The sequence below is a fragment of the Helicoverpa armigera genome, chromosome 1 (genome assembly GCF_030705265.1).
Source record: "Helicoverpa armigera isolate CAAS_96S chromosome 1, ASM3070526v1, whole genome shotgun sequence".
In the NCBI taxonomy this organism is placed as follows: Eukaryota; Metazoa; Arthropoda; class Insecta; order Lepidoptera; family Noctuidae; genus Helicoverpa; species Helicoverpa armigera.
Genome location: NC_087120.1, coordinates 12355517 through 12383379, shown reverse-complemented (window position 1 = coordinate 12383379; position 27863 = coordinate 12355517). Strand labels below are relative to the sequence as shown.

The window sequence follows — 27863 nt, the reverse complement described above, 5'->3', positions numbered from 1 at the left end:
AGTATTGAGTGCTTTAAAACTAGAGCAGAGCTTATCCAAAAAAAAATTATAAGGTATGCAAGTATGCTTGTATGTCCAAAATCTACAACGACGTAACGTACAGTTGAATAGATGCTATTACGTTAGGAGATATGTGAAAATTTGGATTGCCCTGCTCTTCATGTTGGAGTTGACGGCTATTTTGCTTGGTTGCCAGTTTCGGTAAGATAAACGTGACATACAGCAAAATACCTATCTCCGAAAATGGAGATCGGCTCTCAAATAGCTATTACAAGCGCATGTCACTATCAAAATTGCACAGCAGGGAGTTGATGACAATAGCCGTATCTTCGCTTTGATACAAAGGGGTTAATGTATATTGTTGCTTAATGAGATGCAATCCCATTTGTCAGAAGTCTTGTTCCATAATTACCTCACAGGACAATTGTATGTATTGTGTAATCAGCCGCAGCAATTGGAGTCATGCCTGAGTTCACCGACAACCTAAACGTCCGTTTTTCTTAAACAAACTTTTTACTTTGAACTTTGACTAAGAAAACTGACGTTTATGCTGTCGTCGGTGAACTTGAGTTTTACTTCGTACATTCCAACGTTTGAAAGTGACGTGCTGCGTACTTTCATCGAATAAACACTTGCGTCTTTTGTGCATATAATATTCCTGCGCGCTCAGAGTGCAACTTCTAACAAAGGCACAGTCTGGCGGATTTAATTAAATTTTACTGTGAGTGTTTTATTGCTTTTCGTATTTTACTGTTTTGATATGGGAATTTATATTTATTACGTTTTGTTTGACTAATAAAAAGCTTGTCGTTGTAATTAAAACAGAAATTCTATGATCATTTTCATGCATCTAATACATAACGTTTTACAATACATCGTAGGCTACCTCACTACCTTTTGTAATTTCCGTGGTCAGTGCTGTCGCTGACAGCTATCTTACTGCCTTTGTGTAACTTTGCATGCATCCTTCCATGGTTGGAAATTACCTTCTATAATTAACATGCTTTGTTTACGGAAGAAAAACTTAGATCATCATATTTTATGAGATCACTTTGTGAGTTAGCTTTTCCTTGCACCTCGCCAAAGGGAATATCAGGATTAAACTTTAATAAATCCGGCTAGCGTGCATCAAACGTTTGAGCTTACGTGGACTGTTTACCTACATTATAGCGAAGTCCTTTGAGACTCGATATACAGGGTCCTTTTAGAGCAATTGACATAGCCCCTAGCTAGGCAAATCAGCTTCCAAGCATATTCACAAACAAGCCAATAAACTGTTAAGTCTAACTTTACTCGATTTATTCTGCAGCCTTGCAATTTGCATACAAGGTAAACATGCATTGAAGTAGAAATTACTTAAGATAGCCGGCGATCCTCGGTCACTCGGCTGATATCCCCAGTGGTATCGAAGTAGTTTTAATAAAACTAGTTTTTTTTTTTTTATAAACGTGCTTTTTAAAGTAAGTTGCTTAAAACAAATAAAATATTTTCGCGATCTTTAAATCTTTGGAAAAGTATGTCATCTAAAGGTACAAAAAATGGAGCCTTGAAATTCATATAACAAAAATAATAAATAAGTTCACTTTTTGTTTTACGGTCTTAACATTTCTATTCTCCATGGTTTTAACCCTTCCAAAAGTAACTTTATTTTTATAAACTGTAAATAAGTAAACATAAAAGCATTTTCTTTTACCGAAAAATATAGACTCTGCTTACGCAATAATGTATTAGTATAAAAGCCTTTCGGCTTACAGTTTTAAAGTTTTATAGGCTTCAGCGTCAGAAAATGATTGTTTCAGGTTGGTTTCTAGGAACTCTTGAATACATTTCAGAGTGAGAATTTAAATGCGTATTTTTTTAATGTAGGTTAAAAGGAATTCTTTCCTTACATGAAATCGCAATTTGTGTTTCCGAAATACGAGTATATAAGTATATCCTACAGAAATGTTAGATTTCTGAAGAGAGGAATTATAGGTCGCGACAGGCAAGCAGCTTACAGGTCTTAGGGGACGTCTGTTAAGAATTTGCGGAGACACCATCGATTTCAAAATACGGTGATAGATAAAATCGTGTTACACAAATTAATTTTGCAATTTTCACTGCACCAGTCGCGACCTCAGGATGATTTATTTAGGAAATATTTCAGAAACGACCTTCAATTGATTCATTTTTAAAATCCGCAGTAAATATCTCTCTGAAGTCGTGTACCTAGGAAATATTCATTCTCTTTTATATATTCTGAATTTGACACACTGACAAATATCTCTTTGCTGTACAAAGGTAAATATTAGCTTCAAGCTCATTGCTCAGACCGGTTTTAGTAAATTGGATCCTTTTGCCAACTGCCAGGAGCCAGATCTACCGCAATGTGATATAAGTTTCCCATTCGCAAGACTAACATATTATAAAATGGCCTGTCTACAACATTTGCCAGTAGGAAAATTATCCCTTTGAAAATATGTCAAGTGCTTAACAATGTACAATGTTATTAACATGCACGCACACAACTTAATGGAGTCTCTCTATTCAACTGTCTCCAAATGCAGGCGCAAATTGCAGCGAAACATGCCATTGAGGACGGATGTAATGGGTTTCACTTTATCATATAAGCTAACCTTTGAACCTGTTGACTATTAATATGTATGAATTTGTTCACTAAACATGATAGTTGCCTGTATTCAAGCTCGCAATTAAGCTTCACACGAGCTCCGGTGCTCGAGTTACATAAACTTCATGGAGTTAATTGTATACCACTTAGAACATAGAAATTTGGCAATTGAGGTAACCTTTAGGGAGCATAGTAAAGAGACATTTTAGAAAGAGCTGTTGCAGCTCTGAAATATTACCAGTTTGATCCATCGCTATATTCATACTAACTTACTATTTACATTAATAAACTAAGATATAGCAAGTTAGGGAATTACCGGGGTGGACAACTACCACCGAAAGATACAAACATCTTCATCGAATATTACGGTGCGAAGAAAATGTTAAATTAACCATCCCATGGTTTCTTTGTACCAGTTCCAATACAGCGATTTATTTCTTACTTACTAGCAATGTGGAGACTGGTATCTAAGGCTTATTCGTGCCACACGAGCGAGGGTAATTTTGGATACGTGTCCTTTGTACTTAAACGGTATCTAACCCGTCCTTGGATCATAAGCGTGCTTGAAAGATGGGGCAGGAAAAAAATATAAATACCTGGTAGAAGAATAACTTAATAACGATTAAGTCGGTGACCATCCGTGAAACTTTTTAGAAAATCATTCCAATTTATTATTTGTAACTTTTGCTGTCTTCAAACATAATTTTCCGAGTTTCATTTCATCAAAAACCAAACTTCTATATGCTATTGCTTCATACGGCACTTTAAGCATTAAGAAACAATTTGTTCCTAAGAGGATTTTCTGTTATACAATCACTCTTCGGTGTAATTGTAGTATCTTGAGCCTCTATTCCGCTGAGCTTTCGAACGAACATCGATGATTGTTTTCTTAAGAGTTTTACAACTGCGCGCAACAAGTTTGCTCGACTAAACCATTTAATTTTCCGTTCGAACGCTTTTCTGAACACCATGTAGTCTAACCTAATTTGTATCTTATTGTTTGTGTAGAATACATCAGTCCTGGAAAATCACCACTGGCGTTCAGCAATGAGCTGCCTCATTGAAAGCGGTATCCTGGACTGCTTGCATGCCAGCCCGGGGCTTCGCACTAAGCTGGAGAATCAGATCAGTTCGTTGATCTTAGCCACCGATATTACCCGCCAACAAGAGTACCTGAACCACTTTAAGGTAAGTTTAGCTACGTAATCAAGCCTCTTGAAATTCCTTTGATGAATAAACCACCTGTGCTCGACTGCGCACTAAGGTGATTATCTTCTATGCATATCTTGCCATTCTTGGTATACTTTTTGCGCATAATTAAAACCTTTTCAATGAAGTTGTCTAAAAATATGTATATTGGTTAATTAACCGATCTCGAGTTAGTGCACGAGAGCACAGGTGATAAGGTAAGTATGTTAGGATCTATTAACTTCTACGCCTTTCTATTAATAGGTAAAAAACTGACTATTTCTGAAATGTTGTGTGTTGGCTAAATCCGATATCCGTATTTAAACCATACTTTATCACTTCAAAAAAAATACCCGTTGGTTAATATATTTTTCGAGAAATAGATCTTTCTTGCTTACTTAAAAGGAGATTTACGTAGATATGTACTCTTATTTTCTATGCACAATATGATTTGTCTGCAAATAAAATATCAGGCGCACTTCTCAATACAGGAATATTGTTCGTAGATGTAGTCGTAGCTTTGAAAGCTTTCCTTCGATGGACGAGGGATTTCATTTCCGGATGGCTTACCGTTCGTACGAGCCGTGGTATAGTGCGGTCGACCGAAGCCTTGCGACTCGGCCGTCACCTCCCCCCTTCCCTAAATCATCGCCAATAGCCGTGTTGACAGGGTTAAGAAATAGTGTTTCTAATCCGTCTTTGAAACAAGCAAGTTATATTGGACAACGTATTATTTATTTTAATAAAACTTTTAAAATATTGAAATTATGATGTATTGAAGGTTGAGAATGTGGGCTTGTGACATCTAACCTACGTAAAATTTATATCTAGGTAGGAGTAACATAACACAAAACTCCTCCCAGCCCACATAATATTAGTCGTATCAATTCAAAAGAAAACCATCACTCATTACTACCCACAACTTGCCTTTTTAATATATTTTTTACATTAATCTTCTTAGCATTTATACCATGAATTAATTTGATTGAAATATAATTAATCCTACGAATTGAATACCTACACGTGGAAAATTTCATCTTTGGAAAAATCCAGATACATATTTTAAAATCAGACCGATTCCTATCTTCGAAAACAACATGAGGCTTTACCGTCATTAATAGGAGATTGATGGGATGATCCTGGACAGAAGTTCAAAGTAGTCTTATGCATCCTTGACACTTACAAAATCGGTTTTACAAGACGTTGTAAACAGTTAAGGAAGAATGTTGGTGGACTTTTGTGATACTACTAATAGGGAAGGTATTACCTTAATCCTTTTGGTCGTTCCCCCGTAAGGTTTTTTCCAATCGCGTTAAAACGGTGTAACGTGCTCCGAGATAAAAATAAACCTACCTTTAACGTGAGTACAAGATTGTTACCTCCAGTAATGTCCCTAAATAAGGACGTTTATTAGCTGAACGTTTAACGTCGTAATATACATAAATAAAACCTAAAAATAATGGTTTTATAATAACTGTAACCCTGGCTATTACCTACATGAAAAATTTAGACCAGAATATATTTGATCTGCCTAGGCTTTCAAGCCGACTATGATGGGGTTGGCTTCTAAACTTCTCTTCAAAACTGCCTACACGCCCTCTTCTAACAGTTCTTCCCTTCTGAACCCTAATGACTGCCAAAGATGTTAAAATGGCAGTCGTGACCTACCGATTTAGTGAGCCTTTCGAAACACGAGTTGATGTATCAAATACATTTTAATTGCACATTTTAAGTCCATTAAAACGAATGAGGCGTTAATTCTTAAAACCTATATTTAACGATAAATAACATTACGATAACTACAGTCATCAATTCATTACTTTTAATTAAGTTTGGTATTTACGAAATGAATGTTTATTGGTAAATCGAAATCCTGTTATCATTTCCAATTCAATCCTCAATTTTACTGTATGGATTGCTCACTCAGTGCACCGGACAGGTATTTACAGAAACGTCGGAATATCGTAGTCCATTCCGATCATTTCAATTTCGCCTTTGACTGGCATCATGTTTGATATTGCGTCCAAACCTTTTACTTTATTGGGTTTCGATATTAAAACCGTAGAGAATATCCAGGTATATAGTTAATTAATGTTTTATTTGCATTTCTGGTGAAAGGACATCGCAACATGAGTATTATGTTTAAAATTAAATATTCACACGTCGAAAGGTTTTCAGTGATTTTCACAGTATGTACCGGTACATAGTTTAAATTCTGAGCTAAACTGTTTTCTCGGAATCATTGTTTTCAACCTTAAAATGAGCGAGAACCCCAAGGCTTCGAATTATGTGGCATCATAATATCATTGTTTCTAAATAAAAACGAAGACGGAACTCTCGTCCGCCGAGGTCAACACTCACGTTAAGTTCTGAAAAAGACAACACCCCTAAATATTATTATGAACAAAGACATTTTGAATAATTTTCCACACTGAGGACGCCCTGAGGGAGTAACACTTGCCGTATAACAAAAAAACTGGAGAAAATATTAAAGCAGTGTATCAGTACCTACAGCCAGGAGAGATAGCTCGGGGGTATGGAAATAACGATGTGCCATAATCGCAATGTTAAGGTTTCTTTGATTAGGTAAATCAAACGTTATGTGAATAATGAGATTTTTCCCGTGAAGATGTAATAAAGGGTGATTCTATTACAAAGTCTTGAGACGTATCGGCAATTTATTTCTATTCTGTTAAGTTTATCAAGTTGCATCAAGTTAAAAGTAGTCAAAACATGAATCCCACACGAGACTAAAATACATAAGTGTGTTGTATTTTTCCGATATCCAAGAACAATGAAGCTCGTTATTGACCTCGGTTAATAAATGTGATTTTTTCCGTACGAATACAGAATCAAAAATAAGAACAATAGTTTGTTAGTTGAAATAAATCGCCACAATTTGTTTGTAGACTATGTTGGTGTAACGTTTGACATTTTCAAAATACATTTGGGTACAGACCACATAAGAATTTTGCATTGAACTATACTAGTTGATGCGTACGTCGTACGCGCATAGACAATCTCAATCAATTGATGAAGCGTAAAGTTTTCTTTTTGGTTATTTTTTTTTCTTGTCTGGGATATTTTCAATATTTTTAATAACATGTAGGTAACAACTTCTAGTGAAATTATTAATTTTATATTGTTTCCTCAAACAATGGGCATTTACCAAAGGCTGTAAACAAGTAAATGTTATTAGATATTCTAGGCCGCCATATTGAATGCAATACAAACATGGATGTTTGCTCATGATTGATTATTATAGTAGCTTTCCAATTGGATCGTGATTAGTTAAGCAAGAGACCTGCCCAACCATAAAGCTGTTTGCTAATTAAACTACATTTGTTTGAATACCTTGCATATACCGTACCTTACATATTCAAACCACGGAGGAAGAAAAGATGAACGGAGATGCCATCGTGTCAGGCAGGAATGTCAGGCGTCTTCTTCTAGATTCAATACGTACGGTAGGCGTGAAAACAACGCTTCTTCACGAGTGAAGTATCGAACTATTTCATAGAATATGGATGATTTTGCAAAAATTGTCGGGTCCCACAGAAGGCGTTCGAAGACGTAGCCAGTAACGTTACTCGTCCCTACAGCACCCGCATTTCGGCGACGCTTTATGACATCTCCGCTCACCATTTTGTTCTCCACAATTAAAACCTTATTTCCTCAATAGCTTTACAAAGTCTTTACGAACAGAACAATATTTATTTAAATTCAATTGACACATTTCGTGACGACAACAATTAGCCGAAACTCTCGTAGCTTTTCGCTGGCCGGAACTCAATTGTAAAACCACAGTTGGTCCCGTCACACGTGAAAACTTGATTAAAATTATTGCATTGTTTCAGTTCTCGATAAACAAAAAGACGTATTTTTCCTTTCGATTGTACATTCGAATATGTAATTGAATGCAGGCAGGCGTTGATTTTATAAATCTTTAGACCGTTTGGTGTCTTTTTTTTTCACAAAAAGTGCTAAAGAAATGCAATGTATGTTTTTGAAAAACATCTAAAAAAGTTCGGTTTAAATATTACCATGTATTTCATTTTTTGATCAATAATATAAAGATAACAAACATACAAACAACATAAAACTTGAAAATAGCAACCATTAAGCTTTTCTCTTAATTTTGAAAATAATGTAATAGTTTCCATAATATTAAATAATTTTCAATATAATCGGTAGCTATAAGTGGCTAGAACCACTTCATGACTGACACAAGTACGTACACTCGAAGTCTGTTAGATACATTTACTTCATTTATTATTACAGAATAAGATCGAAGAGCACTAAGGTATACTCCTACAAGTAACCAGCTACTTAGTAATAAATAGAGGTACAAGCTTTAAAAGTCTTAAGTAGGAAAACACGGTAAAGGCACTTTCAGTCGGCCATATCAAACCCCAATAGTTCGACGATAAGTTTAAATTGCGACGTTGTACGTGCGGTTGCTCTCAAGCCTTTAAGTTCCCATTAAGTAATTACATTTCTGGTTTATACCTTTAGACGGACGTTTGGTCGCCCAGGGCTTTACACAAAGTTCTATTGATTCTTAGGTTCTGTATTCTTCATTAAGTGAACTTTATTCCTTGTGGATCCGCTTAATTACTACATAGGAAAAACATTGTCTGTTTAATGATACGTAGATGAATATAGAAAGCCTTTCAGATTTTCTATTGGCATAAGGAATAAAAAAGCTCGGTAGATTCATCCATTTAAGCGCATATCGTTTACTTTAGACGGTCACGTAAATGTAGCTATTTTTGCACTAACTTCAAGCATGCAGATAAGTCCTAATTGTATGCGTTTGTTTTGCTATTTTCAGAAGAAGTCCTAACTAGCTACTTGTATGACCCTCTCTAAACATTTTTATTGCGCTCACGTCTAGAATTTTAAGCAAATATAATTATTTCCGTACAAACTGGAAACATGAAATTTCAAAAATAGGTCATCAATTTGTGGGGACGTATTCAGAGTCAAGATAATCGACATTGATATACAGACACTGACGGACAACAGAACTATCGCATTAGGGGCATATCCCCTGAGAACTGGCTCAATAAATAGGCGCGTTCCTATTGTAAGATAACAGACTAATTTTAGCCAAAACTGGGAATATTTGACGGCGTCGCTAAGGTACGTCGAGAGTATTATCATATATCGATAGAATTGGCTACGACAACATTAATCACACGTACGCTTCATTTAACGCAGTTTCATGTTTAGAAAATGGATCGTTTACGCCAATCTATACAGGGAACGTAAACACTCTGTACCTAATAGCAATACTGAATATGAAAAGCTTTGCCCGTGTAATCTCGTGAGCCAATTAATCAATTGCTCTGTATTCCCATGCTCGTTTATTGACAGGATCGTGAATACCTTCCCGAGGCAAACTTTATGAATCATCATGATATCATTTGAAATACGCTACTCTCTACTAGACTTTTTTTACTCACAACTCGCTTCTACTACTAAACATGTTTGCTAACATTTTGTAAAAGCTATTAAAACACTCAAGAAAAACACTTACCCCCTTACTTATAAACGTGAATTAAATATAAGTAATACGTAAGGGCTGTTTAAGAAAATTCTTACTTATAAACGTTGCTTAAGCATGTCTTAACTAACATTTAATCACTACTTAAGACTTTAAGTAGTGATTAGTTAAAATGTTGCTTAGAAGGTGATTAGACATTTTATAAGTAAGGGGGATACTTTATATCGTCCGAGACTTGCTTTTTTCTATCAGAACGTCTGTTTATAGTTAATTAAATGTTAATTTCCTTTACGATATTTACACATGTACAGCCTTACTTATAAAAATCAACAAATCATCTTCTAAGCATTGTTTTAAGTAATTACTACTTAAAGCCTTAAGTAGTGATTAAATTATTTTGACCTAAAAACGTTGCTTAAGCATGTCTTAAGTAATGAACAGATAATGACATAAAAACATACTAATTTCTCAACACTACCGGAATGTTGGTAGCTTAAAAAAATATTTGTCATCAAAACGTTGTGTAATGGCAACAATGGCATCCGTAAAATATAAAATAAAAAAGTTGAGCTGTCAATAAACCGGAAATGAAAAATCAGCTGGTAAGAATCCAGCCATTTTGATAATTAGCGGGTTAAACAAGGGTGTGAGGCTACTTAATTTGACAGCTCATTTAAGACATTGCTAAGAAAATGATTTTTTTCAGCCACGTTTATAAGTAAGATTTTTTCTTAAACATCTCTTAAGTATAACTTATTATTTTATAAGTAAGGCTGTTAGACACCTGTATTTCATATTTATTAGTGGAATGAAAGCTCGCTAATTACAAGGAAATGTTAGCTGCTCTCTAACGTGTGTTTCTAAACATACTATTAAGGCTCTTATAACTAAATCTATAAGAGTTATTTTGCTTTGATTCTCAGATATCTCAATCATTAGAAATAGTGTGAGTTGATCCTTCTTTTGCCGTAATTAATTATGATTTTGGTTTAATAGGACTTTTAATATCTGTAGCATCGTCGTCCAGATTGTAAGTATTTTGGAAATAAGCTTTTATGGTCAGACAAAACCGAAGACCAAGATAACTAAACATATGCGCATTGAATGGAGAAGTTTTATTTGAAGCAATAGAACGAATAAAATAGTAATTCATCTTAATTAATCAAATTGTTTTGACGCCAATTAAATAAAGTACAGGGCTAATAAGACGCCTCTATAACACTATATCTGCATCATTAGAGCATGCCTGAAGGCGAGATATGCTAAGAGACTTATTTTGTTTTTACCACCGTTTGTATTTACCATGTTTCCGCGAATAAAAATTTTCATTTCATACTTTTTAGACTAGTTCACTACAACTGATTAATGTTTACTACACTAGTCCCTGTATTACAAGCAGTCCTTCTACTCGGCTTATTCGCCGTAAATAGGAATATCACCGCTCCTTTATTTGCAAGACGACATCGCTAAATTACTGAAGGTGCGCCCCCATGCACTGAAAATGTCCACGACAAACGTCAAACTTACAAAACGTGCCTTCGAAAGTAAGGACAAACGCCCGCTACAATTTTTGTCTATTGATAAGTCGGGTTTATTTTTTAATCTAGACTACCTCTATATTGTTCCTAAGCCACATTATTAGATTAAAATAAATCATTTAGCCTTTTGTAGTACTGGCACTCACGTGCATAAACGAAGCGATGTAAAAGCGTTAAGTTTTTCTTGTTTGAAAATAAAGCAGAGGAAAATCTTTAATCAAAGATAGCATTCGATTAATTCCATTCGCAAAGTTCCACTGTTAAAATATTGGAGTTATTAAGAGGAAAATGCTCGCGTTTTACCTGCCAAATCGACGACCCGTACCTATATCATTTCGTTCAAGCAATAACTAAGAAGTGGTGAAAACTAGCTTTTCCCCTCAGTCCACCCGGTGGTGCCGCGGTGCACCCCGTGCCCGGTTGAAAAGTAACTTATGTCCTTTAGACTATTCGTACTCCCAATATAATTTAAATCGGTTAGGCAGTCGTTAAAGCGTGACAAACTGTTACTTTCGCATTGATCCCCTTCATGGAGTTGCATTGCATACTGAATAAAAAGAAAACGACATGGATACGAAATTCGAATAAGGATGCAATCGCTAAACTAGAGATACAAAGAAACTCCTTTCTGCCTGTCTCCATGTGACGGGAACCACTTACGCATTATTCACATACCTCACGAATTCTTCTCTGCCTTGCCCAAGAACTTGGCAGCTGAACTGCAGGATTACGACTTTATTTGTGCAAATAACTGTTAACATTCTCATGTTTCCATTGTAATCTTCCAATCTTGTGTTACCCGCGACATATTGGAAATCTAAGACAAATTCGAAGATGTAATCGCTGAGATATATGTCGACTTTATAGTTGGCTCAATTTTCCTTCCAACTTGGAATGTTTTATTTTTAAACGTTGCTTTTTAAAAGAATGCACTTTTGGAAAACTTAGAACTGCTTCAAATTCGCGTGCTGATTAAATAAATTGAGTAATAAGCTTACCTTATCTTTATTCATTACAGCCTCATAATTATGATACTTAACAGTAAATTAATGTATACATCTAAATTAGTATCGAAACTGTTCTCTCGGGTCACAAATAAAAACGCGTGGAAAAATTACTGTAGTTATTACTGAAAAAGTTAATCAAAATATACGTGATTTTTCGTTTAAAAATAAATCGGTGTGAAAATATATTTTTTGCATAATTGCGTAAACTGGTTAACAGCGGCGTATGCAGCCTAGGTTAATAGAATAACAATTTAAATGGATTTGGTGGATTAATTTTATCATACATATTGGATAACATGAAATTTATTTTCATTTTTAATTTAAATTGCGATTTTTATTATTTCTAGTAAACTAGACCAGTTTTAAAACTAATGGTTCAAATAAAGAGACTCATCACTTAAGTATGAAATCCAGGTAATTGTTTATGAAGTAATGAAGTAAATGATATAATGCATCAAAATATGTCCAATATTCATTAAAACAAATTAATAAAATGACATCCATTACCATCTATCAATATATTTAATGGAAACTGTGATACGTTTTGATTATAATTATAATAATTGATGCATCTGGCAAATTCACGTGAAATTAACATTACCGTGATAGTTTACTGATTGAACTAATTAATTGGAGTGTTTATTCAAAATCATTTCCAGTTTACGCTTGCTTATTAACAATGCAATCCATAAAAACGAGCTTTTAATATGGATCATAATTATCGAGTTCTCGCGTAGCATTGCACGGTGAATAATTCATTCTTCTTTCATAATAAAGCTTGTTCTGACAATTTAGAAATAAAATATAGAAAGAATTATCCGATTCACAGTGAGCAGTTTTTCGCAATCTCCGCGCGTTTTTATGTTGATTTTCCGATCGCAGATTTTTATTATCCGATAAAAGTTTCATGTTGCGCTTTTGTTCAAAAATAAACAAAAGTGCACTTTTGTTAATCCCGCCCCGGCTTTGCGCAGGTTTTATTTTTCCGTAAAATTTTTAAAACACATACATTTATGCATGAATATAAATGGTAATCTTTGATACCTGACTGAAGTAAGTTATCAATAATAGTTCAATGAGGTCCCGACTAATTTCAAATTGCACGTCATACCACTTCAGATAGCTTCGTAAAGTTACACCAATTTTGAGACTAGCTGAAGTGTTTAAACTAGTAAGGTATGGATTGAAGTATTGTTATTGTATGTGTATATGATAGTGAATACCATTAATGATGGTCTGTTGTACTCTGACGGGGCAGGCCTGTTACGTATTAATTCGCTACATGCAGTTACAGGACCGCGCTTAATTTAGGCACATGTATTTATGCCGAAACTAATACCTCCATCACCATACGACAGATTATATCAGTTATCTTAAATAATAGAATGTATCAGAATGTCGTTGACCCGCGAGCTACTGGCTCAGTGCGTCGCGTATGTATACATAATCCTAATCTGGTCTCAGAAAGCGGTCTGTTTGTTTGCTTGATCTCAATCCGCGGATGATTCTCCCTCTAATCTATTTAAGATAGACGCCACTGGGTCACCATTACTCGTTTGGTATGAAACGCAACCTAAATCCGTGCCACAAATGTATTCGTAGTGCGCTTATTTTTAGTTTTCTCCATAATTGTGACGTCACGCCTTTGTCTCCATAGTTCTACGGAGTTGTGGCGGTACTGTGGTTTTATAGTGAAGTAGTAAATCGCTTCTCGATCTATTTACACAAATATTTGGTAACAAAATTTTGTAGTCCTAAGCCACATTTCAAACCGGATAACACATTATTAATTAATATTTATAAAATAATTGCAAACTTGTTGATTTCGTTCCCATCTGTTATCGTGACGTAGGAATGCAACGAACACTATAATGTATTATTCAATCACCAAGTGATCTCCTCTGTCTTCATCTGAGCTGAATTATAAAAAAATACTGAGAAAGTCGTTGGAAAAGACTGAAGTTTTCAAAAACATCTTTATTAAACAGGAATTTTGTGTTTGAAATAGTGGAAAAAATGTTGTTGCAATCCGTCCGGTTGCTGCAGGCCATTTTTCCAGGTATCGAAAAAGTGAATGCAGCATTCTTGAATCCTTTGAGAAATGTCTCTCCCAGCTTTATAATATTTTTTACATTCTTTGTTGTTCATGACTTGTTGTTCTTTTTAGAATTTTAGAATGCTTCCCCGGTGAGCTATCTTAATTAAATTATATCGGGAATGTAAGGTATTAAAGCTGTAATAACATGGAATGCATTCAACGTTAATCCCCCATGTTCACTATTTATGGAGTACTTGTGCCAAATGAATGCATTTTAGAGTGCTGACGCTAATCGCAATTCTATTTATATGGAATATTAAGGATTATCAGCTCTGAATTGGTAATTTATTACAAACTGTATGTGGGTTGTAAATGTATTCAGCTTGCTGATAATGTAGGTGGCAAAGCTGAGCTTTTATGTGACGTCGTCTGCAACATTTTAATTTCATAAAATTATTATAGTTGTGATTTAAACACGTGTCTCTTTAAGTATATTCCATTTTCATTATTACAAAATATTATGAGTACTGTATAATTATATTTTTGACAGTTTTATTCAATAGGTTTACAAAATGATCTTATTATAGGGAAATATTAAAACTAGGTATCAAAATATTCATCCGCATCGCTGTCAGCTGGGATCGTGCCCAAAAGACTGGCTGCTGTATAATTAATTACACAAACGTGAGATTAAGCTTGGATTTTTGAAGATGGAAACAATGCAACGACAGTATAAAGAGAAAAAGGCTTGTTCTTGTGTCCACTACATTTGCATTTAAAAGAATATGATGTGTTATTATCCTAATCCAGAGTAAAAGACAGCAGTCTTTACCTGAGACTAAGCTTGAACTTAGATATGCATATTGTTATACAAAAAGGTTACATAATGTAATTACATTTTTAAACTTCCACTCTATTTCTAGGATATGCATTTTTGTAATACATTAAGGAAACATAATGTAATGACACTAAAAGATGTTCTTAGTGAAGAGAATACAAAGGTTTCACTCGCTACTATTACAATTGAATCTTGGGTTGGTGTATGTGAAAGCCGTTGAGAACTTTCTTTGTACTAGTTTGTTGCACCACTGTAAGACTTGTAGTTGTAACATCATCTGGCTATTGTACCCATTGTTTTCAGTATTGCTCGGGCAAAAGCTTCGCTTACTGAATGAATCGCTCACTGACAATAGTACTCTAATCGTTGGCTTTCCAAGCTTCATTGTGACACATCTCGACATAAGTCACCTTAGTTATTAATGTGAACTTTCTGTTTTACGATTATGAAGTACAACCGGTCCTCATCAGCAGTCCAGGGGATATTCTTCCCGCAATCGGATACCAATTTTATAGTAAAATAAAAACACTTTCGCCCTTGTAATATTGGTTGAAATGCAAAAAAAATATGAAAATGCATTTCAAAATATGAAGAGGCAAAATTGTCACCAAAAAGATTGAGCACGTAGATACTTCATCGTTTTCCAGTCAGCCATTTTTACCGCTGTGTTGTGTTTTGATTGCTCCAAAATATTATTTGAACTATTTTAAGTGCAAAATGCACGCGTGCAAGGAAATTATAAACCTCAATTATTATGCAGTTAAATACATCATCGACTCGATTTCGTGAATACGCAGCGCGATCGGTTCACTAGAGGCATTGGCTGTACGCCATCAATTACAAATTAATGCATATGCTGAAATTATGTCATGTACATGTATGCTATCAAACAGGATTACCGTAGCTTAATACAGTTTGAGGTAGTTGCAGTTGACGTGAACATTCAACTTGGGCGATGTGATGGGCTGCCACGCTGCGGGAATATCCAAACCGATGATATGTTGTGCCTGCGGACACGACCGTGTTGTACGTGCGGTTAAACCACTGATTTGGTTAAAAACCGCCACTGGCATATTGTGTCAAAATTCGGTTAACCGCAGCAGATCCTTCACTGTAGAATAGTGTTCGACAGTTTCGATTCTTTAGAATAGTTAAGTTAAAGAATAAAAACATTTATTTTGTTAGTTTTATTCTTTTACCTTAACCGCCATCTTTTCAGTTATTAACTGAAGATAATTTTCCATGTAAAAAAGCTCTCGACTTCGATATCAGCCATCATCTGAATTTGATCGTTATAATCTTAGTTAAATAATACATACATATACCATACAGTCACAAAAATGGCTATCCTTTCTTAAATAGCGAAGTGGATAATGTCAAAGCATCATCACCAAGCTGGTCACTATTACCGATATTATCAAAAACAAATCGAAACAGCGAGGAAAGCTAGTCTTGCTTTTATAAATACCACAAGAAACAAAACAACCAAGAATAGACTTGCACATCAGTCGCTTTTGTAAACAGTAAACTACCAAGATAAACATTTTATTGTTGTATTGAACATGATCCTTTATCATGTTATATCGTCCTTGTCTCAGACCCACAGTATTCAGTATATTAAGCCCTTTGGGTTAAACAGTTCAGTGCGGCGGTCAGTTCACATCAATCGTAATAACTTTAACTCAATTAAGTCTGCACATTACGTAGTGTTGTGCTTAACATTGTTAGCTCTGAAGCCGTATTGAGTATACCGATGTCGACAGGTGGTGCGCGTGCATCAGCCATTGGAAAGCTTAAACTTATTTTGGAAGCTTAGGTGTCATTTAGCTTAATAACAACGGATGTGATACTAAAGCTGGACTTTCATCGGATAGACAAAATAACACGTGTGAAACACTGAATAAAGTATTGGATATTTGAAAATTTTGATGCATCTGTATTTCCGTGACTGAATGATGATCTGACTATTTACATTATCTGCTATCGAAACTAATCTCTCTTTGATTGTAACCATTATCGCCGTCCAATCGAAAGAATAAACGTGTGTTCATTCACATTTTGTCAATAAAAGTGCATAGGTTAAAAATAACCATAGATTTGTACGTAACAACGTAGCAATGATATGCACACAAATCAAATATAACTCGTGTTCGATATAGCTTACTCGGTCACAGTGCCAAAGCACCACTTGAAAACTGCGTTGGTATAAATACACGCAAGGTGCAAGTTTAACATTAGTTGTTGATAGGATGCCAATATACCGTCAACGTCTATAGTTGATGGACTGATGGGGAATCAGAATCAGGTAAACCAATGTAGTGACGTAGCTACGGGCCTTTTACCTATATTGTTTCCTCTGCGTCAGTTTAGCGTTGCCATATATATTATATTAACGATATATTGTAGTAGGTATGTATCATGAAGGTGTGATTAATCATGGTATTTTTCATTTTTGTTCTCAATAAGGTCAGATCTGGGTGTCCAGGGGCCCGATTCTTCTAATTTTACTTAAGCGACACACGATTCACTTTCGACTCGGTTCGACTGAGATCCAATCCCGACTCGATTACGATTGAAGCATATGTGACATTCCGCAATTTTTTCTTTGAAATAAACGTTTTTATCCTTTTCTGTCATTCAATAATGAATCATTTTGTCTGCAAATGATTTACGATTGCAAAATGATTGTACAGCAAACTACCGTATAGACCAAATTCACCAAAATAGCAGACCAATCGCAAACCAATCGAATGTCATTGGAATACGATTGGTCTTATATTAGTAGCAGAATGCCCGATAAAGTTAAAACTGCTGTTGCGATCATATTGCGATTCAATTTCTATTCGATTTTGACAATATTAACTTAGGAGAATCGGGCCCCAGTTAGTACAACAATTCCCTTTAATTTTAGGACTTAGTCTTGTAGTAACTCGCCGTGACCCTAAACTTAAAGATGTTGCGGTGAACCGTGGTTCGGTGCCACACGCATGCGGTACTCTGTGAGGAAAAGTTGTGATTCTCAAGGGTCTCACCTTGTCAGACACGACGCCATTAATATGCGCGACTTGTCTGAGTATTCTATTCAGTAGGAAAATGGTAATACACTAAAATTACTCCCCTTACAAAACGAACAAGTATTTCACTTCGTTGTTTATAGGGAATGTTTAAAAATCATCTCTATATCAATATGAATCCTTTTTGTAGTATTTTACTACTACCTGCGGTGCATGTGGATTTTTTTATAAACCATTCAATTATAATATTCTAGTGGAGTTTAAGAGAACACTGCTAACTCTTAGTGCACATTACAACAATCCGGTATCTGGCTAGAATCTTATCGATCAAAAAGTTTAATTGGATTCACGATTAGCATCAAATAAACTGTCAACTAGCCTTCGGGCCCAACTATCAGCCGACAGTTTAGATTGCAGTGTGCAGGAGGTATAATAGGGGTATAATTTAGGCGGTCACCAAAAATATTTTTAAGTCTCTAAGCTAAGACAAAAAAAATAAATTGACTTTATTAAAAGGGCACTAAAGTATATAATATTATGATCCAAAAAAAATAAAATAACATCAGAAAAATCGCAAATCTCGCACAAATATTATTTTTGGTTCCCAAAATGGATTAATGGTCACCAAATTCTATCCAACTAAAATATTAATATTATCTACTACCAAAAATCAAAGGTAGTGACGAAAACGAATTGCTGCAAAAGCGACTCCACGTAGTCTTGTCTGCCCTACCCCTAGAGTGCAATTCAAAACCGCGTAGGCGCAGAGGGGCGAGGCGGCCTGCGAGCTGAGGCGCAGGTAGTTTTAAGGCTCGCCGCTGCGGCTGAGGCTGGCCGGCCTGCCGGCCAGCAAGCCGAAGCTGCGGTGGTGAGCATGAAAACCATCTGCGACGATAAGCTCGCATGGGACCGCTGGAGCCCTGCAGCGCCGGAGCCGTGACAGAAGCCATGCTTGCTGCATGTTGCGTGCTTACATTTTAAACGTACTGCGTTACACACAAATTCATCCTTACTAATATTATAAATCGGGAAGTGAGTTTGTTTGTTTGTTTGTTTGTTTGTTCCGCTTTCACGCCGTAACTACTGAACCGATTGCTTTGAAATTTTGCAGACGTAAAGTTAGAAGTCCGGATTAAATAATAGGGTACTTTTTATCCCGAAAAAAATAGATATTCCCGAGGGAAAACAAAAATATTGTTTGCTTGATGGATGGATTGTAGATGGCGCTGTGTGTCGTTTAAAACAAGGTAATATATTGCAAACGAATATAAACATGTAAATTTAGAAGCTAAATGATACGATAATGTATCCCCGAAAATGAGGAATTCCCGAGGGATGATGTACAATTTGTTTAAACGTCTAAACTGTTTTTTTACATCTACTTATATATTGCAAACGAATATGAACATATAAATTTAGAAGCTAAATGATACAATAATGAATCCTCGAAAATGAGGAATTCCCGAGGGATGACGTACAATTTGTTTTATCGTCTTAACTGTTTTTTTTTACATCTACTTATCCTGAAATAACTGTATTAGTTAAGTTATTTAGTTCTTGAGGTATGCGATAGATGGAGCTGGGTGTTTTTAAAACGTGGTAACGATGTGTTTTTAAAATACGTAAGAAGTGGAATGATAGCTTTTTAAAACGTGGTGACGTTGTTTTTTTTAAGATACGTAAGAAGTGCAATGATATCTCGCGCTTTAACCTGTAGCTCATTGTTCAATCGCGAGCTTCCCGATAGCTCGATAGATGGCGTTCTGCTTTTCTGTATGGCGTTGTTAAGGTTCGCCGCGAATTAGTCTTAAGGTGTTTTGAAATCAGTGGGGCCCAGTAGGGCCAGGGCCAGCCGGGGTGCGGGTTGTTCGAAAGAGATACCGCGGCCCTGGTATATAAAAGGCCTACGACGGAACACGACGGTTTTTAGTCAGTAAGAGTCTGACACTCCCTCACCGCTGCTAACCCACAGCGGGAGGGGTCATCTTTTCGCGGGGGGAGTTTTCTTATAGTTGTGATTTATACCGCAATATAACCGAATTCCACGCGGGCGAAGCCGCGGGCGGAAAGCTAGTATAACAATAAATAAGCGACGTACGTTTGGGAACCCCAGTATATTAATTGGTATTTGGGAAATATTCTAGCGATCGTTAGCTTTTTTAGTCTAACAAAAATGACCAAATTAGGAGTCATGGTATTACATAATTGGTAACATCTAAGTAGTGACAATGTATAATATTTGGTCTAAAGTGTATTTTAAAGGCGTCCATATATTTTTTTTTGTCGTCAATAATACGAAAAAATGGTTTTATCTAATAATATTTTTGGAAACGTTATTTGGCGACCATTTATCCATTTTGGTAACCGTTTAGAATTTTTTTGGTAGTAAAATAGGTACTTTTTTGGGTGGTGTTTAAACACAAGCCGTATAATAGTGCCTGTGCCTCAACTTTGTCACATTATGCCTTCCAGCTACAGGAGAATTTGTTACATCAGGACAGTCAAGTTTCCCTTTACACTTTTTGTAATTATTAAAGACGTCTTTATAAATCTCCTCAGCGTCAAATGGAGAGTGAAAAAGTGTTACGCAAACTAAGAACACTCGAAAAACCTTACCTATTCGTAACACAAAAAAAAAACAAATCCTTCCATAACTTTTGAAGCTTATTTGTTACAAAACAATAAAAAAATAAAATAATGTTTATTGACAAAAGTAACCTTTCATAGCCCTGACATATTCGTTGAGCCGTTTCCCTTTTCATCCTTAGCTTTTATCCTATTGTTATTAGTAGAGGTATATTATGAATTGAACGTGCTGAAAAACGGTCAATATTTCTACCGATTTTTCAACTGTTCCATTTATGCGTTGCATCCTCGTATCATTGTACGGTAAGTACGTAAGACTGCACGGATACTTGCACTCCTATTCAACATGATAGTACTTAAGGAGTCGTTTCTTCGTCTTCCGAACTCTGACTTATTACATTGTATCATTTCCTTGTTCTTAGGTTCATTATATGGATCTTAAGCGTACTTTAGTGTTCTGAGATTCGTACTTTCGTCTGTTCGTTTTTGGTGACTAGCGACGAAACGAGATGTTTCTTTCACCTCGGTTCCGAGTACCCGTGATCATGTCGCTACTCAAATACAAAGAGGCTTTCTCGGAATACTGATAATTATACATTTTAATTAAAATTAATGAACAGCTTTGATTTGGTAAATGTGGTTAATATTATTGAAACAGTCGCATAAATTTAATGTAATATGGAAATGAATACGGGCTTACAAATAACATTGATGACAGTTAATGGTGCAGTACAAGACCACTGAATAGAGTTTTGATTAAATAATCGTATTCAATCTCTGCCTTACAAAGTACAAGATTGCAATATTGATCGACTTATTTATACTTTATTGTTGAACGTGCAACTGGGGTCGTTTCCATATGAGAGAAGAATCCTTTGACTTAGACTATAGATATAAGATTTTGAAATGTCCTTCTGTTACGCCTGTTGGGAGGCAACACGCTTGTTGAGAGATTAAAAAAGATAAAGCTATGGATTCATCATAATAGAAGTATTGAAAAATCCAATATACTAAAAGGTACGGAGATACGAGGACCTTTGTTCAGAAAACTGATTTGAAAATGAAGCTCAACAACTGACGTTGTACCCACACAAAGAGCTCACGCTAGCTCAAAGCGGTGATTTCAGTTTTTTTTATTATGTTTGCAATGCCTTTATAGTTCATACAGAATGCGAAACACTATTAGAATAGGGTATATTGCCCTCAATGTTGCCTAATGCAAATAAATAAATCGACAATGCTATACAGGGTGTGTCGTTCACAATCACATTAAATCTAATCACATATACTTTATGTTATTCTATGGCGAATTGTAAAAAAAATAAGCTAATCCATTCAGTGGTTTAGCCACAGGAGTCATTTTTCGTTTTTCTAATTTACAACATCATGTGTAAAGCAGAGATAAAGTTAGGAGTATCGAATGTTTTGATCAGTTGACAACTGTCAGTTTTCAAGGGAGAGTTTCAATTGTTTGTAATGACTGCACATTTTTATTCTATTTACTTTGTTTGAAAAAATGCATTTTTTTATTTTTACGTATTTTTCTTTTTCCTTTGCGCTAATCGAAATATAATAACCAGTATATTAACGCATTTCATTTAATGCGATTATGAACGACACACCCGATATATCACATCTTAAAAATAGAATTACTCACCGCGCCGCGAGCCGGCTCACACGTTTTTCATGTAAATATTTTTTCGGGACGATATACTCCTCAACAAAAGAAAGAGGCTTATAGCATTTGTTTTTTTTTTTTTGCTATTTAATTACTATGTAAAATAAAATACCTAAAACCAAGACATGTATAAGTACAAGTACAAAGTTTTCAGTTAAAAGGTTTTTTTTCACTCTATTTTCATAGTCATTTTCTGAGAACGACTTTTAATACATAAAACAGAGCTTTTCTTTTAATTTTAAATTCAAAGAATTCGATAGCGCTGGTCCTTTTGAATAAATAATAATAAAACCAGTTTGCATTATGAAAGTAAGTCCATTATGAATTGAAAATAAGTTTGGAAAACCATGTTTTACCCGTTGTAGAATTAAATAAAGGATCATTTTTGAAAAAGCACTATAAGTAAAGAAATATATTTGTTACAATACGAGTGCATATACCTAAATGAAAAGCTTTGTAGAGGCACTGTAACTTCAAGTAAAATTGTTTGAAGATTCGAGTGGCAAGGTGCACTACGTCAAGCGCTGTGTACAAGAGGGGAATTTTATGAAACTGATATGATTTTCCAGAACAATGACAATCGAACATTGAACATCTTTGGCAGTCGTTACGAGTAGTCAGCAGCCAGTAAGCCTTACAATCAATTTTACCTAGGGGTATTGGGTTGCTCTTGTACTTTGTTGAAGAGGTCAGATAGGCAGTCGCTCCTTGTAAAACACTGGTACTCTGAAGCATCCTGTTAGACTGATAGCCGACCGTAACATAATTTGGAAAAGGATAGTATGAAGCCATTGTACATTAAAAATAAAATAAGTTAATAAATAAAAAGCTCGGGTAATGATGAGTGACAATCGAAACCTCTAAAAAATATACATAAACCACAATTTGTTTCTAAAAAAATCAAAGTATAACCACTGTAGATGTAACTGATTAGCAACAATAAAGTTTCTCCGAGAGCTCGGCCCCAAAACAGTTGTTTGCATTACATGACCGTGTTACTTCAAGATATACGACTCATGAGTCACTCATGCTGTACGCACTTCCACGTGGACCGAGCATTTCTAGTTAACCGATTTTACGTGAGACATGAAAAACTGTAAACCCAGTTGCACCATTTAACTATAACTATAATAATACAATCAGCCGTATAATTGCCGCCTGTTGGTCAAATCGGTGATTTGATAACCGAAAATGGTTCGGATATCGGTAACTAACCGTAAGATTAAACTATACCGCAAAATATGCAATTAAACTTATCGAAATAAATAGTGATTTTATTACATGCGTGTAAGAACTGAATTTTACACGCACCTTGTAAAGTCTTTTTAGTTATTGCCTTCTAGGGTAGATACAATTTATATTATTGTGTAATATGCGGCGCCATACTGCATTCTAATACATACCGGCAATACACGAGAGATAGGTACAATAGCAGTAATTATTACCACGCTCAGTATTCTCTGTGCAGTGCGGTTGAAAAGTAATCAAGTATTATCAGAAGGGAAATGTTGAAACCCTCACTGTCAGAAGCAAATTAAGCCTACAAAATGTAGTAATTAACTCTGAGAACTCATCTGCGGCTGCAAGCCTCCAATTTCCGTTTTCATTGAATTCAAAAATCTGTACATGCCAGTACTTTATTTATTGCCGATAAATAAATACTCTATCTATTACTATTCACTAACATTTCTACCTGAAAACTGACGGATTTTTCGCAAAATGCAATAACTCCCGAAATCTCAACATATGAATGAAATATGAATCCTGAGCCTATAAAAAAAATATAATTGCAAACAAATCCCCTTTGCCACTATATTGCCGAACTTGATTGACAGTCGGACCTGTCAATCAAGTTCGGCAATGAAAAAACTGATATGAAAACTTTACTAGGTTGACGATATCTACCTATAATAGCATCAGAGCAACATAAAACGGCATCAAGGTAGATTAATCATAGCAGCTTTGAACCACATTTCCATGATTGTCCCACCATTATATCCAATGTCAAACGTCACCCTTTAGAGCACTTGTATTCTATTTTTATATTCAAACATAAAAGTGGGTCATCATAAGACAGGTACACGATGCACTTAAGGTCTCAGACCACTTACACGGCACCGCTCCCACCCGGCAAAAAAAAACCTAATTTAAATATCTACTTAAAAGTATTGCCCGTTAGGTAGGTATAATATATAGACAATATAGATTGGCCATATAAATTAGCTCGATGTCAGCATACTGAAACGACCGCACCGCGCGGACAACTATGTCTGTAGATGTAAGTTGGTCGTCGCTGCGTTTAATAAAAGAAGTAGTGGGCTAAGACCTTTACGTTTCTTTTGAAAAGGCCTCAAATTACATCTGTCATTAAAAAAAATCTTCAAAGCCATGAAGCGGCCCTTCGGCTTTAATTTACTCATTATGTCCAACTACTAGATTGTCTTTCTTTATGAATCTTTTATTGTACCTGTAGACATGTCCATCGAACTAATATCGGCACTACGGATCCAAAAGCGTGGATACGACACTTGTCATCAATAATTGAAAATAGAAAAGCGATCCATTTTCCTTTGTCCTTCGTCTATGTAATCGCCTTACTTCGCAACAAACAACGCTTTGTATGGACAATTATTTCTACCATTCCCCTGGTCTATTTTTAACAGGAACTCATAACATTTGATTCAATAGGTACCTACGCTTTTACATTTTTTTTGTTTCAAATGGGAATATCATTCGTAATCCGTCGTGTAATTCCACTTGTCTAGTGAAACTGCTAAGAGAGGTAGGTTATTATTAAAATTGTTTTTACAAAAATTTCGTCAGGCTGAGTCAAAAATTCGCTATCGTGTATAAAATTTCGTGAGGAGTGAGTCGGTTACCGTTCGCATTCCTATAATTAAAAATTTTTCAAGTAATCTACCGAAGCAATAACAAAACAAAAGAAACCATGTTCTAAAATATCCTAATTAGCTAATAACTTTCAGGTGCATTTCCGATGACAAGCATTATGTGTAACATGTCAAGGCGAGGTGAGGAATTACGTCAATCATACTGGCCGTTTAAAGATGTACTTCTATTCACTTATAGTCATTACCATACGGACTCTTTGCTGCTCCGATGAATATTTTATCATGAAACTTGCGGCTTGTGTTTTCATAGTTAATGCACAACAGATTACAAGCCGTACAAATTGATCGTAATTTCTACGAAGTCTTGCCAATAATTGTGTCTTGTTAGATACATTATTTAATGTTTAATTAGCATTTATGCAGTAGACAATGCTACTTAGTCTGCACGACTTTATCTATTAGTTAATACGTTAAGTAGATCGCGGTTTGCATTCGATAAGCTGTTAGTCTGCGGTACGTTACAAGTATGGAATAGGTTTAATTACCCGTCAATTTCAGGTACCTGTACAATTATTGGAACCGCAGTATGAACACGACGCGCTAATTTGCCTCGCCTGCGAACGGTACCAGTCCTTGCCAGAATGTATGGGCTGCGATAATTATAAGTTGCAACACATTGCAACAGTAAATTACTAGCATTGTCGTTTGCCGTCAAATAGCTTAGACGAAATTATTAGAAATACAGTTGTAACTACTTATAATAAAACCTTGTCCCGACAATTAGAAAAACAGCTTTAAAGAATTCACCAATTAGTGTACCTTACCTACCACACTCATTCTTAAGTTATGCGCGTACATAACTTACGGCGACTCATTTGAATTCATGAAGTTTTAAATGTGTAATAACATGCTAAGTTACGGCTAACTGTTATAAAACTTCCAACTTTAATAGACTTTGATGGGTCAGTTCGATATGCTGTCGAAGTTACAGACACATGATGCGCCCTGCAACTCGAAGCATTAAATATAAATCGAAGGCAGCAAAGGCCTTGTAATTTAATATCCTTGTTCCATATCTATGTATCCGGACATGATAGCCGTTTTATGGAAAATTGCTGTTCATTAACTGTATTGGTTTTTAGTTTACTGCATTTTCTTTAGGATGGTATTTTTATATAAAATTGGACTTCTTCCAGAGATCCACGGGACGACATTAGCACAAGGCGTCAATTTTGGTAGATATGTACTTCGATTAAATAGAATACGGAAATTACTTTTTTTTTTATATACATTAATGCATTATACTTAATACCTAAAAGTTTCGTCAGTTTCACGAGCATTATTAAGATAGTGCAGCTTTTAATAAAAAATCTTAATTGCAACTCGAACTTAAGTAGACGATCGCGACAAGAACTTTCTGCGAAAATTGATCTCAAAGATGAAAGTTGCTCGATGAAAGATTTCTTTTTTTATAGTTTATTACGGTGTTGAATCTCAGAGGGTACTTCTAATTAGTTACTACTAAATGGTCTCTACTTAGTAAAGGGTTATTACTGAATAAAAAAACTACTTTGAGTTTCAAATTTTAGATAGTTTGGGGACGATCAATAATAATTATCGATTACATAATAAGCTGTTAGTTTATAATTGACGTAACATCAGAAGTGCAGAAATGCCAGCAGCCGACGTGACGCACTTGACACGAAAAACATTGAAAACTCTTCATAAAACCTTTCGAATCGGATTAAATAAAATAATACAAATGAAAAATAAAACAGTACACAATATTGGATAGCATTCTCTCGCTAATGGAACAACGCAGCAGAATTATTGGAAGCCTGCGGAGGTTCAAAGTAACTCATTTATCAAGACTTTATATTTTTCCATAAAAATAAAACCTGAGCAGTCTCATCTGTAAACAATTGCAATATTCTCTCCTTATTTTACTTTTAATCCTTTTTCATTTTACTTCCAGTCTTGTACATTTATTCCAATATACTTATGAGTTATGTATTAACTATGTATAGAGAATAATCCACGGCATTAACTTAGTTTTATATTTCAGATTCTCTTTACGCAGAAAGCTTGCAACAGTTTTAAAAAATTGCTATTCATTTTGTAAATATTCATATTTAATACCCTTTAAGCTTTTAGTATGTAATATTTTATTTTACTTTAGAGAGAAAAATGTTTTGCTTTATACGTGCATAAAGAACAATGGCGAAATAATTATTCATAGATTTATAAACCGTCTATGAAGGTGAATATTATAATTATTTAATTAATTATTATTTAATTATTTAATATTCTAGAAATCGAATCAATAATGTTCTATGTTTTATTAAATCCAGCTTATGATTTACCGAAGTTTATAATAAAGTACATTGTAATCAAGTACTAAGTTTATACTAATTTATTGATACATTTTTAACGAGTATATTAACGAGGAGTACGGCTTCTTTGACACATCTGTAGACAATTTTTGGTTTTGCTAAAAATGCGCAAGTTACATGCATTTCAAATACATGCGGGTCCAGCGACTCGCGCATTTACCAAAGCAAAGCACCCACCCCCGTGCTCTTGTCACTTGTCACTTGCGCATGTTAACTTGCTCCAGCTACATGCACCGTGTAGACGCCCCCTTGCTGGGCTGGCATTACTTGACAATTATCAGTTTGAAAAGCTTATTCTACCTGTGCAAGTAACAAAGGGGTAGATATCGATTACAAAGACTGCTTGTGTTGTAACTGAATCGACTTTTATTCCTCACTTCGCATAATGAATATCATGTCATGTTATACTGAAAAAACTATTGTTCATGATTTTGTGTGTGTTTATATTGGAATTATGTATTTTAATTCGACACATGCTTGATGGTGACACTTTTCTAGGTTTCAAATTTTACAAATCTGTAGATGTACATTTGTCTTTCTACGTACGTGTTTTTAAGGTTGTTTTTATGTACATTAGTGTTTAGGAAAACATTTAAGGAAAACATATTATTATTTAA

General features: G+C 35.2%; 1 protein-coding gene across 6 annotated transcripts in view; it reads left to right on the top strand.

Annotated features, from left to right (window-relative positions):
• LOC110376623 (dual specificity calcium/calmodulin-dependent 3',5'-cyclic nucleotide phosphodiesterase 1A) overlaps positions 1-27863 on the top strand; it is a 98848-nt gene that overhangs the window by 58604 nt on the left and 12381 nt on the right. For all 6 annotated transcript variants that reach the window (XM_021335177.3, XM_049840245.2, XM_021335175.3 and 3 more), the window contains one exon: positions 3617-3796. In XM_021335177.3, the coding sequence (XP_021190852.3) occupies positions 3617-3796 (180 nt within the window). The remainder of the gene's footprint in view (positions 1-3616; positions 3797-27863) is intronic.